The sequence below is a fragment of the Neofelis nebulosa genome, chromosome 16 (assembly GCF_028018385.1).
Source record: "Neofelis nebulosa isolate mNeoNeb1 chromosome 16, mNeoNeb1.pri, whole genome shotgun sequence".
In the NCBI taxonomy this organism is placed as follows: domain Eukaryota; kingdom Metazoa; phylum Chordata; class Mammalia; order Carnivora; family Felidae; genus Neofelis; species Neofelis nebulosa.
This window is the reverse complement of record NC_080797.1, coordinates 48,687,877-48,709,860: the sequence shown is the minus strand read 5'-3', so window position 1 is coordinate 48,709,860 and position 21,984 is coordinate 48,687,877. Positions and strand designations below refer to the sequence as shown.

Sequence of the window (21,984 nt, the reverse complement as noted above, 5' to 3'; positions counted from 1 at the left end):
AGGTTTATCCATAAATGCATTCATTTACTCACCTCATCCTTTACACACTGAAGAAATTAACTATGCTGTGTAAATACATAGGTTTCCTAATATAAATTCACTGTAATACATCTAAAAAGGCATACATGTCTAAATAGGACCAATAATTTAAAAAAATACTACACTTTCAAAAATGCACTTCTAGTATAACTGCATTTATTAAGTCTCTAAGCATAGATGAGAATAAACTTCAATGTTTGGTTCCTTGACAATGAGTAACACTGACAAATTATATATCCATGAACCACCTAACTGCTTAATATGCCAGAATATTTTAAGAGGACAGTAGTTTATATACTTTATCTCACATAATCCTCATTTTACAGAAAAAAAAGTGTCAGAGAGCTTAAGCAATTTATTCTAGGTCACACGGTCAGTGACAAGGCCTGGAGGGATGTGAATTAACTTCTGACACACTGCAAAGAGGTACATTATGAAAAAGACTAGTAAATGCAATGAAGCCGTGCAATGAAGCTTGCGAGCTGAAAGGAGTCAGAAGATACTACCAGTAGTTACCAATGTGGCCTTGTGTAACCACCTCTCTAAGTTTATGCCTCAGTTTCCTTACTATGTAATGAAGAAGTGAGGCTACTGTGATATAACCAATGTTTTAAAAGTTTGTGTACTAAAGGTAGTAAATTCACAAATGGCCAGATTTTCTAAGAATCTAAACTTCTTTCATTTTTCAGAATTTGTAAATTTGGGGGCACCTGGATGGTTCAGTCAGTTAAGTGTTCCACCTTGGCTCAGGTCACGATCTCACAGTTTGTGGATTTGAGCCCCGTGTCAGGCTCTGCACTGACAGGTCAGAGCCTGGAGCCTGCTTTGGATTGTGTCTCCCTCTCTCTCTGTTCCTCCCCGACTCATGCTCGTGTTCCCACAAGCTCTCTCTCTCTCTCTCTCTCAAAAATAAACATTAAAAAAGGGGGGGGGGGGCGCCTGGGTGGCTCAACTGGTTGAGCATCCAACTTCGGCTCAGGTCATGATCTCACGGTTCGTAGGTTCGAGTCCCACACTGGGCTCTGTGCTGACAGCTCAGAGCCTGGAGCCTGCTTCGGATTCTGTGTCTCCCTCTCTCTCTGCCCCTTCCATGCTCATGCTCTGTCTCTGTCTCAAAAATAAATAAAACATTTTTTAAAAATTAAAAAAAAAGCTAACTTTAACTCCATAGGCAAATATATTAAAAAGGACAACTTTCAATACCCACCTTATAAACTGTGTGATTTTTATTTAGACTCATTTGATTATGAAAAGAACAATATATTTTAGCCCACTTAGTTTCTTAAGATGTTCAAAATTGTTTACATAAACATCCCAATGTTTTTGGCAACCAGTAAGGTACAACTTACTTTCCAGAAGAGGAAAATCAGGTGAAAAATAGGGAAGCCACTTATATAGTTAGAGCAAACATCTGACACCAGAGTTAACCAGCTAACCAGTGGTTAACTCATGTACTGATCTAGACAGTGGGATTTAGAATTTAAATTATCATGAGGTTATCACTGATGATCATTTGCCCAGAATAAGTGATTTAGCATGACAACAGTATTTTTGAACATCAAGTGCAATTTGTGATCTTTCAATAAATTTATCTTGAGAAAAAGAATGACATTACACAAAGAATAACAAATTAATAGGGTGCCTGGGTGGCTCCATCAGTTAAGTAACCAGACTCTTGATTTCAGCTCAGGTCATGATATAGCCATTTGAGTTTGAGCCCCCTGTCCAGCTCCAAGCTGACAGTGTGGAGCCTGCTTGGGATTCTCTCTCTCAAAATAAACTTAAAAACAAACAAACAAACAAACAATTAAGACAGCAAAGGTAAAAACAAGCTATGCATTAGGAAAATTCTAAATTTAGTACCCTAAATTACAGCAAGGAAAGCCCTCACACCACCATTCACAAGTCTCAGTTCAAGCAATTTATTTTTGGCAAACCAAATCACAGCTGTCAACGCTGGGTTTTTTCCACCCCAAAATTACACGAAGTATTCTGAAAAAATGTAGACATCTTCAACTAGGGTAAAAGTTACAAATGCCGTGTGTCGTTAGAGATGCTTTAAAAAAAAAAAAAAAGTCACACGGAAACGGGGGTGGGGGGGTTAAAAAAAAAAAAGCAAACAGACAAACCCTGGAAGATGCAGCAGAGCCCCCTTGCTCCCGAAATAAAACTCCTGGTGGCTGTAACAGCAGCGGCAGCGCTACTCCCGACAGAAGTTTTCAGCTGTCACTTCTAACAGCTGAGCGCTTCCTAGGAGAGAGCGACAGGCCGAGAAGAGAGGTGGTTGTGGGAGGTCTCAAGATTTTAATACTTGAAATTTACAGTCGAAGGAAAACCCTTCCGCACTTCACCTGCACTTACGGGACACCCAGTAAGCGAACACTCCTTCCCCCCAACATGCGCTTACACCACTCGCGCCCCGCCACATTCAAGTTCAACAGCTCAAGGAATTGACCACGCGCCCTTTTCGTTCACTTCACAAACAGACTGCTCCGGGCTGCGCTGATTAGGAGCTATGGGCGCGACCTGCACCTGCGAGTCCCGGAACGGCCTCACACCTAGGGCCAGATCCACCCCGCCCGCTCCCCTGTCTCGTACAGCGCGGCGCCTGTGCTCCTCCAAGAGACTACTCGCGCCCCCTCGGGTCTCCGCGCTCTCGGAAGCGCCAGGCTTCCAGGGCCCGCGCCGCCGCCCTGGCCCTGTCACCTCGGGCCCCCCGGGACCCCGGGCCTCACCCCCTCCTCCAGCTCATCCTCAGAGCCCGCGTCCTCTGGCTGGTCCAGGTCTATGTCAAACACTCCTGCCATGTCCTCAGCTTCCCTGTCTCGGAAGTCCGGCGCTGGGTAAAAGCCGTCCCGCCTCCGTCGTCGCCTCATGGGCCCGGACCCGCCGCAACCACCGCCGCTGCTGCCGCCATCACCGGCTGCTTGGGCTTAGTGCGTCTGCGCTTAGGCCCTAGACTGGCTCCTCAAGTTCAGCTCTAGAGCATGCGTACAGAGTTCTATGAAGCCCAACTGTGGGCAATGAACATGCGTAGAGCTTTCGCCTGGAGCCAGGTACTGGCAGAAGCATGCGCAGAACCCCAGCCGAAGCCTCTTATGGTAGCTAGGTCATGCGCATTGTGTGCTAAAGCCTTTGATGGACAAGGAGCATGCGTACCATGTCTGAAGTTGATAAATTGAAATTGAACATGCGTAATTAACCTCTGAATACCGGGGGAGGGGGGAGGAACCTACAACAAAACTCTTGGTTTATGAACATGCGCATTCGTTCTCCGTAGCTTTTTTTGGTATTGAAAGGGAGCATGCGCATAATGACGGGCTTGGCCCTCGGAAGTTTGAACGGGACCGAAACGGCTGGTTCTGGGTCTGTCAGTGAGTGGGGTTTATGGGGAACTCCTGGAGCTAGTGGGGAAAGGGAGAGCCTTGGTTTTGCTATTCTAGTTCAGTGGCCTTGCGAAAGTCACATAACTTTTCAAAAGCCTCGGTTTCCTTATCTGTAAAATGAGACTAATGATACCTAGTTTGCAGGGTTATTTGAAAATTTACAAGTACAGTTTGGCTAGAAAGCCACTGTTCATTCTAGTGCTGCACAGACCTGGTGTGAGGTCTTTACCACAAATTGTCTTTTCATTGTTAAAAATAGAGAAGACTTATTCCCTCATTTCCTCTGGTTCTGTCTTTCCAAGCTTAGTATTCCTTGCTGTCTACCTGAGCTAAACTCTTCTAAGTGTTATTGTCATTACCAGGCCAGAAGGTGATAGGTAGAGAAAGAAAGTCATTATGTAGAAGAGAGAAAATTAATGTTAATTAAATGTACAATTGTTGAGCTAGCTTCTGCATTCTGTGTGTTCCTGTAGTGTGAAGTACATACTAGGAATTCCTTCAACTAGCATTCATTTTATTTTGTTTTGTTTTAAATGCATGCTTAGGGAAATAGTGAATACAAATCAGATTTCAGAAATTGTTGAGCTGTCTGAATGCATTTGGGTACAGTAAATTCCAAATCCCAAAACTGTGTGTAGAAAGAGAACAACTTCCTTGAATGATTAAGCTGTTTCATCTATAACACCATATACATGGCATTTTAAAATTATACTTTTATTGATGTGTATTAATACATGACATTCCTTATTTATTAGTAATGTAGTGGTTCTCAAAGCCTATATTTTTCTATTACAGGTTACTCACTTTTTTGAAGGAGGCCTAGTTTGCATCTCAGCATGTCAATAGTAACAGTGCAACTTGGTCAGTGTGGCAATCAAATTGGTTTTGAAGTATTTGATGCTCTATATAGTGACTCACACTGTCCCCAGGGACTCTGCTCTAAAAGAGAGAATGAGGTATATCAAGCATCTTGCAAAGAAAGATTCTTCAGTGAAGAGGAAAATGGAGGTATGTGTGGTCAGTCTATCCATTGTCCTCTCCTTTTCTCTGACATAACCAACCTCTTCAAGGCCAAGTCCTCCATGTGGTATGTGAATCCCATCTCTTTTCATGACTTTGCTGTCAGCACTTTGTGTCTGTGTTAACAACCTTTGCCTCTCCAGTGGCATCTTCCCTCAGCACATGAGCATGCTTGGATCTCACCAATCTACAACCAACCAAACAACTTATGACTATAGCTTTTTTTCTTTTTTCAAGATTTATTCCCTTTTGGGTGTGGGCACTGTGGGGTGGTACAGAAAGTACAGAGAATTTGGAATTTCATTTGGAATGAAAAAACATTTTTTTTCAATAAACTCTGCCCCCAACATGGGGCTGGAACTCACAACTCCAAGATCAAGCATCACATGCTCTACCGACTGAGCCAGCCAGACGCCCCAGTTTTTTTTCCTTCTTATGTCTTTACCTTCTCACTCTCCTAATCACTAGATCCAGTGACTGTTTTTCTTTTCTTAATTCACTTAACTTTTCTCCTGGATTTTATTCCATTAACTATAAAACTCTCTTCTTGAAACTCCTTCTCCTTAGTCTCTGAACTTTTTTTTTCTCCAGTGGTTGCATCTCTGGCTCCCTCTCCTCTGTCCTCACTTACATAGCTCTCTCTGGGCCATTTCAGTTAGTGTAATTTGCTACTTCTTTGACACTAGTGACTCTCAAATCTAGCCTAGCCTCTTTTTTTTTCTTTAAAACTTTTTTTTACTGTTTATTTATTTTTGAGAGAGACAGAGACAGAATACGAGTGGGTTAGGGGCAGAGAGAGAGGGAGACACAGAATCTGAAGCAGACTCCAGGCTCTGAGCTGTCGGTACAGAGCCCAACGTGGGGCTCAAACCCAGAAGCTATGAGATCATGACCTGAGCTGAAGTTGAACGCTCAACCGACTAAGCCACCCAGGTGCCCCATCTAGCCTCTCTTTTAAGCTGCAGACTGATTAGTGGACATCTCCACCTGCATCCCCCTGTGTACCTCAAACTGAGCATCTCCATATGCTAAGGTGTTATCTTTCCTTTAGAACTTGGGCTCTGATTGCCCACATACTATCAAACATAACCATCTGTTTAACTTACCTCCTACATATATCTCTTCTCCCCTTTCTGTCTTCACTGTCATTGGCTTAGTTCTGGCTCTTGTCCTCCCTCACCTGGACTGTCACCTGGACTGTTTCAAGACATTCCTTCTAGTTTCCCTGTCTTCACTTTTGTGTCTATCGTATCTATTCTCCAGACTGCTGTATTTATTTGTTATTTTAGAGAGAGTGTGAGTGGGGGAGAGGGGCAGACAGAGAGAGAGAATCATTTTTTAAATATTTGTTTATTTTTGAGAGATAGAGAGACCGAGCACAAGCAGGGGAGGGGCAGAGAGTAAAGGAGACACAAAATCTGAAGCAGGCTCCAGGCTCTGAGCTGTTAGCACAGAGCCTAATGCAGGGCTTGAACTCGTGAACCATGAGGTCATGACCTTAGCCAAGTTCAGACGCTTAACTGACTGAGCCACCCAGATGCCCCTAGAGAGAGAGAATCTTAAGCGCTGCTCAGCACAGAGCCTGATATAGGACTCAATCCCATGACCCTGGGATCATGACCTGAGCTTAAATCAAGAGTTGGACACTCAATTGACTGACCCCCCCCTTGGCGCCCCCGACACTCCTGTATTTAAAAAGTCATCTGAAAAGGGGCACCCAGGTGGCTCAGCCTGTTAAGCATCTGACTTCAGCTCAGGTCATGATCTCACAGTTTGTGAGTTCTAGCCCCACATCGGGTTCTCTGCTCTCAGTACAGAGCCCACTTTGGATCCTCTGTCTCCCCTCTCTCTCTCCCCCTCCCCCACTCCTCTCTCTCTCTCTCTCTCTCTCTCTCTCTCTCTCTCTCCCTCTGTCTCAAAAATAAGCAAACATTAGGGGCGCCTGGGTGGCGCAGTCGGTTAAGCGTCCAACTTCAGCCAGGTCACGATCTCGCGGTCCGTGAGTTCGAGCCCCGCGTCAGGCTCTGGGCTGATGGCTCGGAGCCTGGAGCCTGTTTCCGATTCTGTGTCTCCCTCTCTCTCTGCCCCTCCCCCGTTCATGCTCTGTCTCTCTCTGTCCCAAAAATAAATTAAAAAAAAAAAAAAAAAAATAAGCAAACATTAAAAAAAAGCCAATCACCTGACAGGACAACTGGCTGGCTCAGTTGGTATAGCATGTGACTCTTGATCTCAGGGTTATGAGGTCAAGCTCCACATTGGGTGTAGAGATTACTTAAAAAATAAATAAAAGGGGCACCTGGTGGCTCATTCAGTTGAGCATCCGACTTCAGCTTAGGTCATGATCTCGCAGCCTGGAGCCTGCTTCAGATTCTGTGTCTCCCTCTCTCTCTCTGCCCCTCCCCTGCTCATGCTCTCTCTCTCTGTCAAAAATAAATAAACATTAAAAAAATTTTTTTTAATAAATAAAAATAAAAAATAAATAAAAATAGGGGCACCTGGATGGCTCAGTCGGTTGAGTGTTTGACTTCAACTCAGGTCATGATCTCACAGCTTTTGGGTTCAAGCCCTGCGTCGGGCTCTGTGCTGACAGCTCAGAGCCTGGAGCCTGTTTTGGATTGTGTGTCTCCCTCTCTCTGCCCCTCCCCCACTTGTGCGCGCGCGCTCTCTCTCTCTCTCTCTCTCATTAAACATTAAAAAAATTTTTTTAATAAATAAAAATAGAATAAAAAGTCATCTGAGTATTCCTTATCTGCTTGAACATTTTCAGCAGTTTCACATTACCTTAAAAATAAATTTCAAGTTGGGGCACCTGGGTGGCTCAGTCGATTAAGCGTCCGACTTCAGCTCAGGTCACGATCTCACGATCTGTGAGTTCGAGCCCCGCGTCGGTCTCTGGGCTGATGGCTCAGAGCCTGGAGCCTGCTTCCGATTCTGTGTCTCCCTCTCTCTCTGTCCCTCCCCCATTCATGGTCTGTCTCTCTCTGTCTCAAAAATAAATAAACATTAAAAAAAAAAAATTATAAAAAAAAAATAAATAAATTTCAAGTTAGGGGCCTGGGTGGCTCAGTTGGTTAAGCGTCTGACTTTGGCTCAGGTCATGATCTCACAGTTCGTGAGTCTGAGCCCTGCATCAGGCTCTGTGCTGACAGCTCAGAGCATGGAGCCTGCTTGGATTCTGTGTCTCCCTCTCTCTCTGCCCCTCACCCCGCCTCTCTCTCTCTCTCTTTCTCTCTCTGTCTCAAAAATAAACATTAAAAAAAATTTTTAAAAAAAGATAAATTTCAATGTTTTTAGCACTGCATACCAGGACTTCCAAGATCTGAGCCTGCCTACTTTCCATCTCCATCCATTACTTCCTCCACCCCTTCCTCCATCTTGTGCTTCAACAATCCTGAGCTGCTTATTGTGCCCATGGTATTTTATATCTCTGAATGTGCTACTCTTAGTGTGGATTCGTCATGAGTCATTATCATGTCATGCTGTGATTAAGTTTTATCTCTCCCACTAGTCCTTCTAGGGCTAGATTGATGTTGTCTTCATCTCTGTGTTACCAGCACAGTACATGGCACATTGTAAGCTCTCAACAGATGTTTGTAGACCTGACCCAGTGATCATTTTAGCCCACACTGATTCATCCTGCTTAGCAGAATGCTAGCATTATGAGGTGCCTGGGTGGCTCAGTCGGTTGCGAGACCGACTTCAGCTCAGGTCATGATCTCGTGGTTGTGGATTTGAGCCCCATGTTGGGCTCTGTACTGATAGCTCAGAGCCTGGAGTCTGCTTCGGATTCTGTGTCTCCCTCTCTCTCTGCCCCTTTCCTTCATGCTCTGTCTCTCTCTCTCAAAAACAAGTAAACATTAAAAAAAAATTAAAAATGGGGTGGCTGGGTGGCTCAGTTGGTTAAGCATCCAACTTCGGCTCAGGTCATGATCTCACAGTTCCTGAGTTCAAGCCCTGCGTCAGGTTCTGTGCTGACAGCTCAGAGCCTTGAAGCCAGCTTCAGATTCTATGTCTCCCTCTCTCTCTCTCTCTCTGTCCCTCCCCCACTCATGCTCTGTCTCTGTCTCTGTCTCAAGAATAAAAAATAAACATAAAGGGGTGCCTGGGTGGCTCAGTTGGTTAACTGTCCGACTTCATCCCAGGTCATGATCTTGCGGTTCATGAGTTCAAGCCCCGCACTGGGCTCTGTGCTCACAGGCCCTGGAGCCTGCTTTGGATTCTGTGTCTCCCTCTCTCTCTGCCCCTCCCCTCCTCATTCTCTGTCTTTGTCTCTCTCTCTCTCAAATATAAAACAAAACATTAAAAAAAAATTTTTTTTAATAAAAATAAAAGAAAAAAGAATGCTGACTACTTTGATCCATCTGCATATACCTGCTGCTGCCCACTTCAGTTTCTAAGCAGTGTGACAGATCTTTCTATCCTCAACCTTTAGATTTTTTTTTCTTTTTTTGGACCTAGAAATTTGTTCTCTGCGAGAACCCAAATAAGACTTATGAAATATTTTTCTTTTGGTTTTTCTTCTCTCTCTAGTTCCCATTGCCCGGGCTGTACTTGTTGATATGGAACCTAAAGTTATCAATCAAACACTATCAAAGGCTGCCCAGTCTGGCCGATGGAAATATGGCCAGCATTCGTGCTTCTGTCAGAAACAAGGTTCTGGAAACAACTGGGCATATGGGTAAGAGTAACTCCTCATGTTTTCCAGTTTAGATACAGCTACCTGGACAGCTTAGTTATAGCTGCACAGTTAATATACCAAGCACATAATCTTGAAATTGCTGTTTTAGAGGCACCTGGGTGGCTCAGTGGTTGAGCATCCGACTTCGGCTCAGGTCATGATCTCACAGTTCGTAGGTTCATAGGTTTGAGGCCCACGTTGGGCTCTGTGCTGACACCTATGAGCCTGGAGCCTGCTTCAGATTCTGTGTCTCCCTCCGTCTCTTGCCCCTCCCCTGCTCACGCTCTGCTAACATTTAATGAATAAATGTTAAAATTTTTTTTTTTTTAAATGGCTGTTTTAGGGGCGCCTGGGTGGCTCAGTCGGTTAGGCATCCGACTTCGGCTCAGGTCATGATCTCGCGGTGTGTGAGTTCGAGCCCCGCGTCGGGCTCTGTGCTGACCACTCAGAGCCTGGAGCCTGTTTCAGATTCTGTGCCTCCCTCTCTCTCCGGCCCTCCCCCGTTCATGCTCTGTCTCTCTCTGTCTCAAAAATAAATAAACGTTAAAAAAAAAATTTTTTTTTTTTAAAAATGGCTGTTTTAAAGTGTAGAGTGTAGGGACACCTGGGTGGCTCAGTTGGATAAGCGTCCGACTTTGGCTCAGGTCATGATCTCACAGTTTGTGTGTTTGAGCCCCGCATCAGGCTCTGTGCTGACAGCTCAGAACCTGAATCCTGCTTCTGATTCTGTGTATCTCTCTCTCTCTCTGCTCCTCTCCTGCTCGTACTCTGTCTCTCTCTGTCAAAAATAAATAAACTTAAAAAAAAATTTTTTTTTAATGTAGTGTGTGACTTCATCCAGAAGAAACTCTTTATTCTGTCTCATGTATGTCTGTGCTTCATGTCCAGGTAATGATGAAACCAGGGATCTCTTGCAGCAAGGTTTTCTACTTTTTCATGTTGTTCTGCCAACTAATTTCTCATTAAAAAATATTTTGGGGTGCCCAGGTCACTCAGTTAAACGTCTGACTCTTGATTTCAGCTCAGGTCATGATCTCACAATTCGTGAAATCAAGCCCTGCATCAGGCTCTGTGCTGACAGCATGGAGCCTGCTTGGAATTGTCTCTCTACCTCTCTCTGCCCCTCCCTCATGTGTGCATGCATGGACACACACGCTCTATCTCTTTCTGTCTGTCTCTTAAAATAAATAAATAAACTTAAAAAAAATAGTATCTTTACCTGGCAGGTATTCCAGCTAATAGGGAACCCAGCAAAGCAGTAGTATGTCCTGGGGTTCTTTGGAAAATTCCAATGCCTGGTTCTTCCAGAGATTTTGATTTAATTGGTTTAGGCTAAAGCCAGATGTTGGAACTTTTCAAAGCTTCCCTAGGTGATTCAAATGTGCAGCAAAGTTTGAGAACCACTGTTTTAGGAATATTATTATGAATGTTGGATGTTGTTTTGTACCATAAGCTTGCAGAACTATCTGGTAATTGAAGTCTTCAGCTAAAGGAATGACCTGTAAAAGATAAGTTTCTGTACCCAGTAAATTCACTCTCCCTGCAATCCTATTCGCCTTTAACTTGTATATTTTAAATATTGTCGATCAGAGCCCCTGCTCCTTTCATGAAAGTTAGTTCACATCCATGGGTTTAAAAAGCCTTCTCTATCCTATATCTTCCTCTCTGCATTGCCTCTTTCTGATTAAACTGAAAGGTGTTTGTATTTGTTTCTTTTGTGTTGTATAGTTACTCTGTTCATGGACCCAGGCATGAAGAATCTATAATGAACCTAATCCAGAAGGAAGTGGAAAAATGTGACTGTTTGAGCGGTTTTTTCATCATAATGAGTATGGCTGGGGGCACAGGATCAGGTCTAGGAGCCTTCGTTACACAGAATTTACAAGATCACTACTCAAACTCTTTGAAAATGAATCAGATTATATGGCCTTATGGATCTGGTGAGGTATGAACATGTTAATTGAAAATTTTATATTTTGTGTTCTTTGCAGTGAAATAAGTGTAGGTTAAAGATTGATTTTACCCTTTCTTTGGAAATATTAATTTACTACAACAGGAGTCATTCATTATACAATATGGTACTTTTTGGAATTTTTAAAACAAGGACACCTCATTCATTTGGAAAGGTTTAAGCAAAGTTAAATGGATTGTTCACAAAAGTACCATCTTAGGAATCCACTCCTGGGTTAGTCCCTCTGGATATAGTATGTAAAGGAGGGACCTTGACCACATGTGGGGGTTCATCATGACATTACCAACCTTCAAAGAATTTTCCTTTCTTTCCATTGAGAGGAAATTTCTATATAGGCTAGTTTCTTGTTGATCAGCCTAGTAGGAGAAATTCTAAAATGGAGGTGAGTTAAGTCACTATAGGAAACGCTGTAGGAAGAAAGTATGATAGTAATAGTCACTGTTTATTAAGCCCTTACTATATACAGGATACTCTTTTAAGTGCTTTACTTGCATTCTGTCATTAATCCATACAACTCTAGGAGCTGATATAATTATTACACCTGTTGTACAAATAAGAAAACTGAAGCATGGAGAGATTATATAACTTGTTCAAGATCATATAGCTAAAAAGTGACAGAGCTGGGATTTGAACCCAGGCAGAATGCCCTTAGAATCTACCCTCATAATCGCTCTTTTCTTTTGCCTTTCTTATTTCTGACCTTTTTCTCTCCAGGTTATTGTTCAGAACTACAACTCCATTTTGACTCTTTCTCACTTGTACCGATCTTCAGATGCCCTCCTCGTTCATGAAAATGATGCTGTTCATAAGATCTGTGCAAAACTGATGAACATCAAGCAAATCTCCTTTAGCGATATAAACCAAGTCCTTGCACATCAGCTGGGAAGCGTGTTCCAACCTACTTATTCTATGGAAGGCTCATATCACTACAGAAGAAATCCATTAGGTATTTGTCCTCTTGTATGTAACTTGTATGAAAGTCTTACGTTTTGAAAGCCTCAGTTATTCCTCCCTGGCTTGTCCCGTCTGTCTGAGGATACACTCAGATCTCCCTCATCTCAAAAACCTTCCTGAAGAACTACCTAGCTCTCCAACTAGATAGTTGGAAGTTTTGAGAAGTTACTAAATTTCTGAAGTGATAGATGCATATTGGTTCTATTCTTCAGGATCCTTTTCTTCTTTTTTTTTTTTTACAGCAACTTTGAGATATAATTCACACACCATATAATTCACTAATTTAAAATGTACAATTCAATTTTTTTTTAAGTTTATTTACTTTGGGGCACCTGAGTGGTTCAGTTGGTTGAGTGTCCAACTTCAGCTGAGGTCATGATCTCGTGGTTCATGAGTTTGAGCCCCATGTCGGGCACTGTGCTAACAGCTCTGAGCCTGGAGCCTGCTTCGGATTCTGTGTCTCCCCTTCTCTCATCTCCTCCCCTGCTCACGCTCTCTCTCTCTTTCTCTCTCAAAAAATAAATACACATTAAAAAAAATTAAAGTTTATTTATTTTGAGAGACAGAGAGCGAGTGCACAAGTGGGGGAGGAGCAGAGAGAGTGAGAAAGAGAATCTTAAGCAGGCTCCATGCCCAGCATAGAGCCTAATGTGGGGCTTGAACTCACCGACTGTGAAATCGTGCATGACCTAAACTGAGGTTAGGAGTGGGATGCTTAACCGACTGAGCCAGGCATCCCTACAATTCAATTTTTTAGCATATTCACAAAGTTGTACAACCATCATTTTCATCACCCCATTAAGACACCCATCATTCTTTTTTCAGCTTACTCATCAAGTGGTGCCTTATCAATCCAAATCACCTAGATGCAAATAACTCCATAGTCTATACCCTTCTCAGTCCTAATGTCTTTCCCAAATAGTTGCCTATCCTAATTTTTTTACTTGTCTTCTGGCTTCTTCGAGTTTAGAATGTTCTGAATAGATCCATCTTTTTTTTCCCCTGTCCTCTCTCCCCTGCTCCCTCTTCCTAAGTTTCTATCACCTGGTTTTCTCCCACTGTCCTCATATCCCATCAGTATGGTGCCTTCTCTACCATCTGCCTGCATTCTTTCCCCTACTTCCCTATCTCTCTGACATTCACTCAGGGTGCCAGTGCCTTATCTCTCAACTAATACTGCATACTCTCCATGAACACAAAGCAAACTAGCCTCTTTCTATTCTCTCTCTCTCTCTCTCTCTCTCTCTCTCTCTCTCTCTCTTTGGCATAAAAACAGAGCTTAGATCTAATCAACATTCCTATCTGAAGGTGGTCCTAACCTTGCATACCTTCCTGTACCTGCCTCATCCCCCTGCAGTCCATCTTGCAAGCTTACTGCAACAGAGCCTCCCCAGTGTGCAGATCTAATTCTTATATTCCCTCGTGCTCATCCTATGGCCAGGTTTGCCAGAATTCCTTCGCCTGGCCTCCACATTATGCCCTGAACCCTAACTTTCTAGCTTCATTACCTACTGTCTCCTCTGCATGGATCCCCACCTACTTTTCATCCTGTCTGCACTGTCTCTCTTCAGTCTGGTGCTTTCCAGCCCAGGTCCCTTTGTTCAGTGTTCCTTCTCCTTAGAAATCGCTTCCTCTTTCCTTTCTTCACCTCTATTAAAACCTTATACATCCTTCAGTGTCCCAATTCAAGTGATAATTTTTCTGTAAAGCTTTCATACTGAGGTCTTCACCTAAAGTAACCCTCTTTTTCTGAACTTTAAGGCATTCTCTATCTCTTTTACGTCACTTAATATTTTTTACCATTATTATTTCTTTAAGTGTGTTTGTTTATCTTTAAAAGTAACACAAACAGCACACCTGTTCAACAAGTGAAAAACAATACGCAATCAAAAGTAAGTGTCCTTCCCACCCTTTCCCAGATGCTACCACTATAACTAACACCGTGTGTTTCCTTAGAGAGGGATTCTGTCATGTGCATATCATGTAGTCCTACTAATTTGCAACTTCCTTGGAGACATGTCTTGTTAATTTCTGTGCATTCTACAGTACTTACTGTATTGCACATCTGTTCATTCAACCAATATTTATTGACTTCCTACTGTGTGCCAGGCACTATGCTAAATGTTGGGGATCCAATGGGAGCCAATGCAGACATTGTGTTCACTGTGAAATGTGAAAGAGAGACATTAAACAAATAAATTACACCAAGAACGTATAATTAAAGAACTCACCAACTGTGAAATCGTGCATGACCTAAACTGAGGTTAGGAGTGGGATGCTTAACCGACTGAGCCAGGCGTCTCTGAAGTGCTCTGCACTCTGAAGTGCTCTGAAGGAAAGAAGTCCAGTTTCAAGAGAATGTGTCACAAAGGAATCAGACTTAGACTGCAGGGACAAGGAAGACTGCCCTGAGAAAGTAACACTTGAGCCAAAAGCTGTAAAGGACTTGGAGATGACTAAGCCAAGGGAAAGAGGAGGGAACAGCATGGGCAGAGGTCTTGCAGCAGAAGGAATCCTGGCACATCAAATAGAAATCCCATGACCCTGGAGCACAGAGAATGGTAAGGCTAAAGTGGTGAGCAGGGGTAGGCCTTGCAGGTTCTCATAAGCCATTTAGAGGCCTTCCTCATTACCCTAAGAATAGGGAGAAGCTGCTGAAAGATTTTAAGCAGGTTGGTGACATAATCACTTTTACTTTTGAAAAATCCACTGGACTTCTGTGGATAGCTGATTGGAGGTGAGTCTGTAGGCTGGTCTAGTCATTCCCTGCAGAGATTGTGGTGGTTTGAATTCATTGAACTGCACTGAGAAAATAAAAACAGTTATTAATAAAAACTCCCCCACTATGTGCAAACCTTACTGTGCACTTCACCTCACAATTTGCACTTCACCTGGTGTCACGGTGGGAGAAGTGTCCTGCTCCTGTCAAAGCTCTCTCGCTTAATTTCTGGGTCCCACACCCTCTCCCTTCTCAGGGACTTAATTCTTCACTCATCTCTCGTCCTCCCCTGTCATAAACTTATGCCCCTTTCCTGGATTATTGCCATTACAACCACTCTTGGGCATCTCTTACACTGAAAAAATCCTCCCTTGACATCACCCTTAGTGATTGCACCCATTCCTCTGTTATTCTTTAAAACAACGCAAGGGTGTGTGTCCTTGCTGTCATTAGCTTCTCCTCATCTCATCATCTTCACCCCCTCTGATCTAGTTTCTACCCCACCATGTCTCTGAAAATGCTTTTTATAAGTCACAAGTGTGTCCACATTGCCAAATTTAGTGGACAGATCAGTAGAATTTGGCATGGCTGATCTTTGGTCTTCCAAATCTTTTGTCTTTTGTGACAGCCCTCTCCTCATTTTCCTTTTATCTCACTGACTACACCTTTTATTCCCTTCTTTTCTCCTCCTTTGGCTCCTTTTCTTTTTCCCAAGCTCTAAATGCTGGTCTTAGACCCTCTCCCTGATAACTGGCCTAGTTCCATGGCTTTAAACACCATTTGTATTCTCCAATTGCTGGTTTATCTCCAACTCTGACCAATTCCCTAAGCTCCAGATTTCTATATCCAGTAGCCTTTTCCTGTATGACATTTATATGTACACATTTCATGGACATCCCAAATATAATGTGTCTAAAACAGAGAGCTTTCCCCCAGAAGCTCATTTCTTTCTCACTACCTCAGTTACTCAGTTTTAAAATCTTAGATGCAGGGGCCTGGGTGGCTCAGTTGGTTAAGCATCTGACTTTGGCTCAGGTCATGATTTCACAGTTTGTGAGTTCGAGCCCCGCGTCCGGCTCTGTACTGACAACTCAGAGCCTGGAACCTGCTTTCGAATTTTGTGTCTCCCTCTCTCTCTGCCCCTCCCCCACTCATCCTCTCTCTCTCTCTCTCTCTCTCTCTCTCTCTCTCTCTCTCTCTCTCTCTCTCTCAAATAAATAAACATTAAAAAAAATTTGGGGGGGCCTCCTGGGTGGCTCAGTCGGTTGAGTGTCCGACTCCGGCTCAGATCATGATCTCGCAGTTCGTGAGTTCGAGCCCCGTGTCAGTCTCTGTGCTGACAGCTCAGAGCCTGGAGACTGCTTCAGATTCTGTATCTCCCTCTCTCTCTGCCCCTTCCCTGCTCATACTCTGTCCCTCTCTGTCTCTCAAAAATGAATAAACGTTAAAAAATTTTTTTTTTAATTTTTTTTTTTAATCTTAGATCCAGAGGCACCTGGGTAGCTCAGTCGGTTAAGCATCTGACTTTGGCTCAGGCCATGGTTTCATGGTTCATGAGTTTGAGCCCTGCATCGGGCTGTCAGCACAGAGCCCACTTCAGATCCTCTGTCCCCTTCTCTTGCTCCCCCTCCCCCATTCATTCTCTCTCTCTCTCTGTCTCTCTCTCTGTCTCTGTCTCTCTGTCTCTCAAAAGTAAATATTTTTAAAAAGTTTTTTAGGAGCACTTAGGTGGTTCAGTCGGTTAAGCATCCGACTCTCTGTTTTGGCTCATGTCATGATCTCACAGTTTCATGGGTTCAAGCCCACATCGGGCTCTGTGCTGATGATGTGGAGCCTGCTTGGGATCCTCTCTCTCCCTCTATCTCTGCCCCTCCCCTGCTCACTGTCTCTGTCTCTCTCAAAATAAATAAATAAACTTAAAAAAATTTTTTTTTAATTTAAATCTTAGATCCAGTTTTCTTACAGGAAAGTCTATAATTGCCTCCATTGTATGTGGTTTATCTTCTGTCTTCCAGTTTCCCTTCTTTCCTGCCATTCTCCCCTATTCATGAACAGAGCCTCAGGGGCCTCAATTATGTATCATATAGCCCAGCTCATTCTCACCACGGTGTCCGTTCTTGCTGTCCTCATTAACTTCCTTCTCCCTCTACCAGGAGTATTCTCCTGACCATTTCCCTTTCATCTTTCAAGTCTCAGCTCACTGTTACCTTCTTAAAATGGCCTTCCATGATCCTGTCTGAGGAGTGAGCACCTATAGTACCATCCTGTTTGTTTCCTTCCCACCATGTATTACTTTCTGACATTGTTTTGTTCATTTATTACCTCTTTTATTCTCTTTCTTTCTTTCTTTCTTTTTACCTCTTTTATTCTTTCTTTCTTTCTTTCTTTCTTTCTTTCTTTCTTTCTTTCTTTCTTTCTTTCTTTCTTTCAAGAGGGAGAGAGAGCACACACCAGCATGGGACAGGGGCAGAAGGAGAGAGGGAGGATCTTAAGTAGGCTCAGCACAGAGCTTGATGCGGGGCTCTATCCCACAACCCTGGGATCATGACCTGAGTGGAAATCAAGAGTTGGACACTCAACCAACCAAGCCACTCAGATGCCCCTGTTCTTTGTTTCTAACCACTAGAATAGAAGCTCTGTGAAAGTAAGGCCTTGTCTACCTTGCTCACCACTGTGTCTGCTATCCTCAGAACAATGCCTCTCATATAACAGGTCCTTGCTAAATGGGACTAAACACACTGAGATAAAGAGGATAGATTTGAGAGAAATTGGGGGTGGAGTAAAATGCAGAGGACCAGGTGATGGATTGGATCTGGAAAATGACAGAAAGGGAGGTGCAGAGCATGAGTCATGGGGCCCTGGGTTACAAAACAGTGTAGTCTGTAGTGGTGTTTGCTGGATCTGGGGACACTAAAAAAAGATCTGGTTTGTGGGGCATAGTATGGGGCAAAGAAAGAGGTGGGTCTTAAACATGTTGAGTGTGAGGTGCCTTTGCCATATCTTAACGGAAATGTCATGTGATAAGTTAGCTGGAAGTTTACCTGGTCTTCCCACTTCAACCTTTACCAGCCCACAGCCTTTTCTAAAGTGTAGCAGCCCGACTGAACTCTGGCTTTACTTGTCTAAAAGGTTAAATCCCATTAGATCCTGTTACTCTCTTATTCAAAACCTTCAAGAGGTTTCCCATCTCACCCAGAGTTAAAGCCAAAGTAATTGGAATCACATGCAAGGTTTTTTTCTGTCTGGTTTCCATTGCTTTCTTGACCTTATATCCTGCTCTCTCTCTTCTAGCCACATTGGCCTCCATGCTTTTTCTCAGATATGTCTGTTGTGCCTCAGAGTCTCTGTACTAAATGACCTCAGATACCCACATGGCTCCATTCAGGTGTTTGAGGAGATGTCACCTTTACAACAAAGCATCAGCATTAGTGGGCATCTAAATTCTGAGGGGCCCCAGTCTGTGATGTGGGGTGACTTTCTACAGCAATGCTCTGACAGCAACAGAGAATGTGAGGAGTGGGGCTGGTCCAAGAGTGGACTTTCACTTAGGAAGATTTGATGAAGAGACAGGGGCAAATAGCTGGGTAAGAAAAGAAGTGAAGCAAGGGGAAGACTGATGGACTGAGAAGGCAGGAGGTCCATGGATTAGTTTGTCTTAGTCCATTTAGGTTGCTATAACAAAAGTGCTATTTGCTAAGTAACTTATTTAGAACCATGTTTCTCATGGTTCTGAAGGCTGGAAAGTCCAAGATCAAGGCACTAGTAGGTACAGTGTCTGGTGAAGTCCTTCTTCTTGGTTCTTAGATGGCCATCTTCTCACTGTGTCCTCACATGGCAGGGGGTGCTAGAGAGTTCTGTGGGGCCCCTTTTAGAAGGGCACTAATCCCATTTCTGAGGGTTCCACCCTTACCATACCATCATCTTGGGGGTTAGGATTTCAAATATATGAATTTGAGGGGGGAACAAACCTTCAGTCCATAATAGGGTCTTAACAAGGTCTTGGCATGGTTAAAAATGAGAGTAGGTGAACAAGAAGGTTGGAGGGAAAAGTAGATTGTGACCGTTAATAATTCATGTGTTGGGGAGGCTGGGTGGCTCAGTTGCTTGAGCATCCAATTCTAGATTTCAGCTCAGTTCATGATCTCAGGGTCCTGAGATAGAGCTCCATGTCGGGCTCCATGCTGAGCATGGAGCCTACTTGGGATTCTCTCCCTCCCCCTCCCTCTCCTCCTCCTTTGCTCTTTCTCTCACTCTCAAAAAAATAAAAATAAATCAAAAAATTAAAAGGTAGATCATTAATTACCTTTCTAAAGGATGATCATTCATGTGTCAGTGCTCAGGCTATATTTGTTGACTATTGTTTATTTGTGCTATGCAATAAAATTCAGCTGTAGGTATTTTGCATTAAAGGACTCTTATGTTCAGGGGTGCCTGGGTGGTGCAGTCAGTTACGCATCCAACTCTTGATCACAGCTCAGGTCATGATCTCACGGTTTGTGAATTCGAGCCCCACATCAGGGGGCTCTGCTGTGATGGTGCAGAGCCTGCTTGGGATTCTGTTTCCTTCTCTGCCCCTCCCCCACTTGTGCGCTCCCTAGTACACATCTCAAAATGAATAAACATTAAAAAAAAAAAAAAAAGATTCATGTTTAGAGGAAACTCCACTAGTCATAAGATCAATTTGTGCAACACTTTGTAGATGTTTGTGTCAAAATTTGTTCTTTTCTTTAGGATATAGGATGAGTTTGCACTCAAGTGTTACAAAATTTGTATTTCATGTTGTTATAATATATTTTTCTCTTTTCTCTAGTTTTTTCCCAAAAATATATAAAACAGCTCTGAATGTAAAACAAATTAGCTTTTTTCCATAACCCTGTTTCATTACAAATATAAGTTTCTAAAGATAGGTGTATTCCTGTCTTCAGGAATCACTAATCTTGTCTTTTTTCCCTAGTAGAATTTGATTTAACATGCCCTGCTTATCATTTAACCAGATAAAATAAATAAGAGATCTAGAAAATTTTCTAAAGGAATATTTAGTGGATATGAATGATGATAAAAGCATATTAGCTCTGATGCTCACTTAGATTCCTGGGGTGTAGCTACATATTTTGTTCATATTTCCAGTTTCTTAGCTTCTACATTCTTGTTTCCTTTTTGTCAAAGTATGTTTTCTCGCTCAAGCTAAAATAGGTGCCAAAATGAAGCAAATATGTGATCTGAAATAGACATTGTCTCTGAAATTTTATTTACATTTTTAAATTTAAGCAATTCTGGCCTTGGTGGAGAAAACATATTTGGCCCCCCAAACCATCTAACCATAGTTGTGTAAGGGTCAATGGAAACATTGTGGAATTTAAAATTTCAGTCCAGGTTTTTTTCTTTACAGGAGAGTTAATGGAGAATTTAGTCCCCCATCCTGAATTCAAGATGCTGGGTATTCGTAACATTCCTCAGATGTCTGAGAACTCACTGGCTTACAGTACGTTTACTTGGGCTGGCCTCCTCAAGCACCTGAGACAGATGCTCATTTCTAATTCGAAAATGGAAGAAGGTAACGGGTATTTTAAAAACATGCAAGCCACAAACTGGGAAAAGAGCCTGCACTGGAGTTCTCAGTATAAACTGGCTTGGGCCAGTTGAAATAATGGTGACTTCTGGTCAGGGAGGTTCCTGCAAAAACTTACCAGGGCATCCAGGAGGACTGCTTAATCACTGCACAGTTTCATTAACCAAAAATGAAAAAAATTTTCAGAGGAGTTTAACATTTGTTTAAGTTTTATTGATTGATTGATTGATTGATTTTTAGTAATCTCTATACCCAACAGGGAGCTCGCACTCATTACTCTGAGGTCAAGAGTCGCACACTCAATTGACTGAGCCAGCCAATTTTATTTTATTGGTGCCCCTATTTTATTTTATTTTTATCAAAGTAATATATGAACATAATTTTTAAAAAATCAGGGGCACCTGGGTGGCTCAGTTGGTTAAGCGTCCGACTTCACCTCAGGTCATGATCTCACGGTTTATGAGTTCGAGCACTGCATTGGGCTCTGTGCTGACAGCTCAGAGCCTGGAGACTGCTTCAGATTCTGTGTCTCTGTCTCTCTCTGCCCCTCCCCTACTTGCGCCTCTGTCTCTCTGTCTCTCTCAAAAATAAGTGAACATAAAGAAAAAAAATTTTTTTAAAAGATCAAATAGTCTGGGGTGCCTGGGTGGCTTAGTCAGTTAAGCATCCAACTTTGGCCCAGGTCACGATCTCACGGTTGGTGAGTTCGAGCCCCACGTCAGGCTCTGTTGCTGACAGCTTGGAGCCTGGAGCCTGCTTCAGATTCTGTGTCTCCCTTGCTCCCTGCCCTTCCCCCACTCATGCTCTGTCTCTTTCAAAAATAAATAAATATAAAAAAAATTTTTTTTTAATCAAATAGTCAAGGGGCGCCTGGGTGACTCACTTGGTTAAGCATCTGATTCTTGATTTCAGCTCAGGTCATGATCTCACGGTTTGTGAGATGAGCCTCTTGTCGACAGCACCAAGCCTGCTTAGGATTCTCTCTCTCTCTCTCTCTCTCTCTCTCTCTCTCTCTCTCCCTCCCTCCCTCCCTCCCTCCCTCCCCCTCCTCAGCTTGTGCACACACACTCTCTCTCTCTCAAAATAAATAAATAAACTTAAAAAAAACAAATAGTCAAAACTCATCTAAGTATATACTTATATCTTTACTTTGCATTGTATGTAAATTATATCTCAATTTTTTTAGATAAAGCCAAGTAATTGTCCAGTATGTATTTATAATGAGGAAAAGAGCAGCTCCCTGGCCTATACTTCCCCACTACCCAGATGAAAATACTGTCAATGGTTTTGGCTGTCTCTTCTGGAATTTGCCTCCATATTTCTAAGTATCTTGCTTATATTATTACTTATTTTGTGTTCTAGGTTTAGATATTACCAATTGCCTTCCTAATGTGAAATTGAGAATTGAATCTTCTTATACCACTGCTATCACACACACACGCACGAGAAGTCTCACATCAATCTGATTCCTAATCCTGTTTCGTTTTCTCTTGGATCTTTTAGGATTTCCTTTTTGTCCCTGGAATTCTGTAATTCCTTAATGTGGATCTTTCATTGAGCTTAGTAGAATGTAAGCTTTATTAGGGCAGGGATTCTGTTTTGTTTACTGTTGTACCTTCAGAGCCTGGAACATAGGGCCCAGCAGGT

General features: G+C 42.8%; 2 protein-coding genes across 16 annotated transcripts in view; one reads left to right on the top strand and one right to left on the bottom strand.

Moving 5' to 3' along the window:
* Positions 1-3,018, bottom strand: part of RPS6KB1 (ribosomal protein S6 kinase B1) — an 89,870-nt gene extending 86,852 nt beyond the window's left edge. For 3 of the 11 annotated variants that reach the window (XM_058704318.1, XM_058704317.1, XM_058704319.1), the window contains exon 1: positions 2,775-3,010. In XM_058704318.1, the coding sequence (XP_058560301.1) occupies positions 2,775-2,915 (141 nt within the window). In that variant the 5' untranslated portion in view covers positions 2,916-3,010. Of the gene's footprint in view, positions 1-2,168; positions 2,261-2,774 lie in introns of those variants that run through there. The other 8 variants (XR_009255125.1, XM_058704321.1, XM_058704320.1 and 5 more) reach the window with 7 other exon arrangements.
* Positions 3,019-3,126: 108 nt separating this feature from the next.
* TUBD1 (tubulin delta 1) overlaps positions 3,127-21,984 on the top strand; it is a 34,624-nt gene continuing 15,766 nt past the window's right edge. Inside the window, exons 1-6 of one of the 5 annotated variants that reach the window (XM_058704325.1) lie at positions 3,127-3,233; positions 4,221-4,433; positions 8,976-9,123; positions 10,852-11,068; positions 11,810-12,041; positions 20,158-20,322. In XM_058704325.1, the coding sequence (XP_058560308.1) occupies positions 4,262-4,433; positions 8,976-9,123; positions 10,852-11,068; positions 11,810-12,041; positions 20,158-20,322 (934 nt within the window). In that variant the 5' untranslated portion in view covers positions 3,127-3,233; positions 4,221-4,261. The other 4 variants (XM_058704323.1, XM_058704324.1, XM_058704326.1 and 1 more) reach the window with 4 other exon arrangements.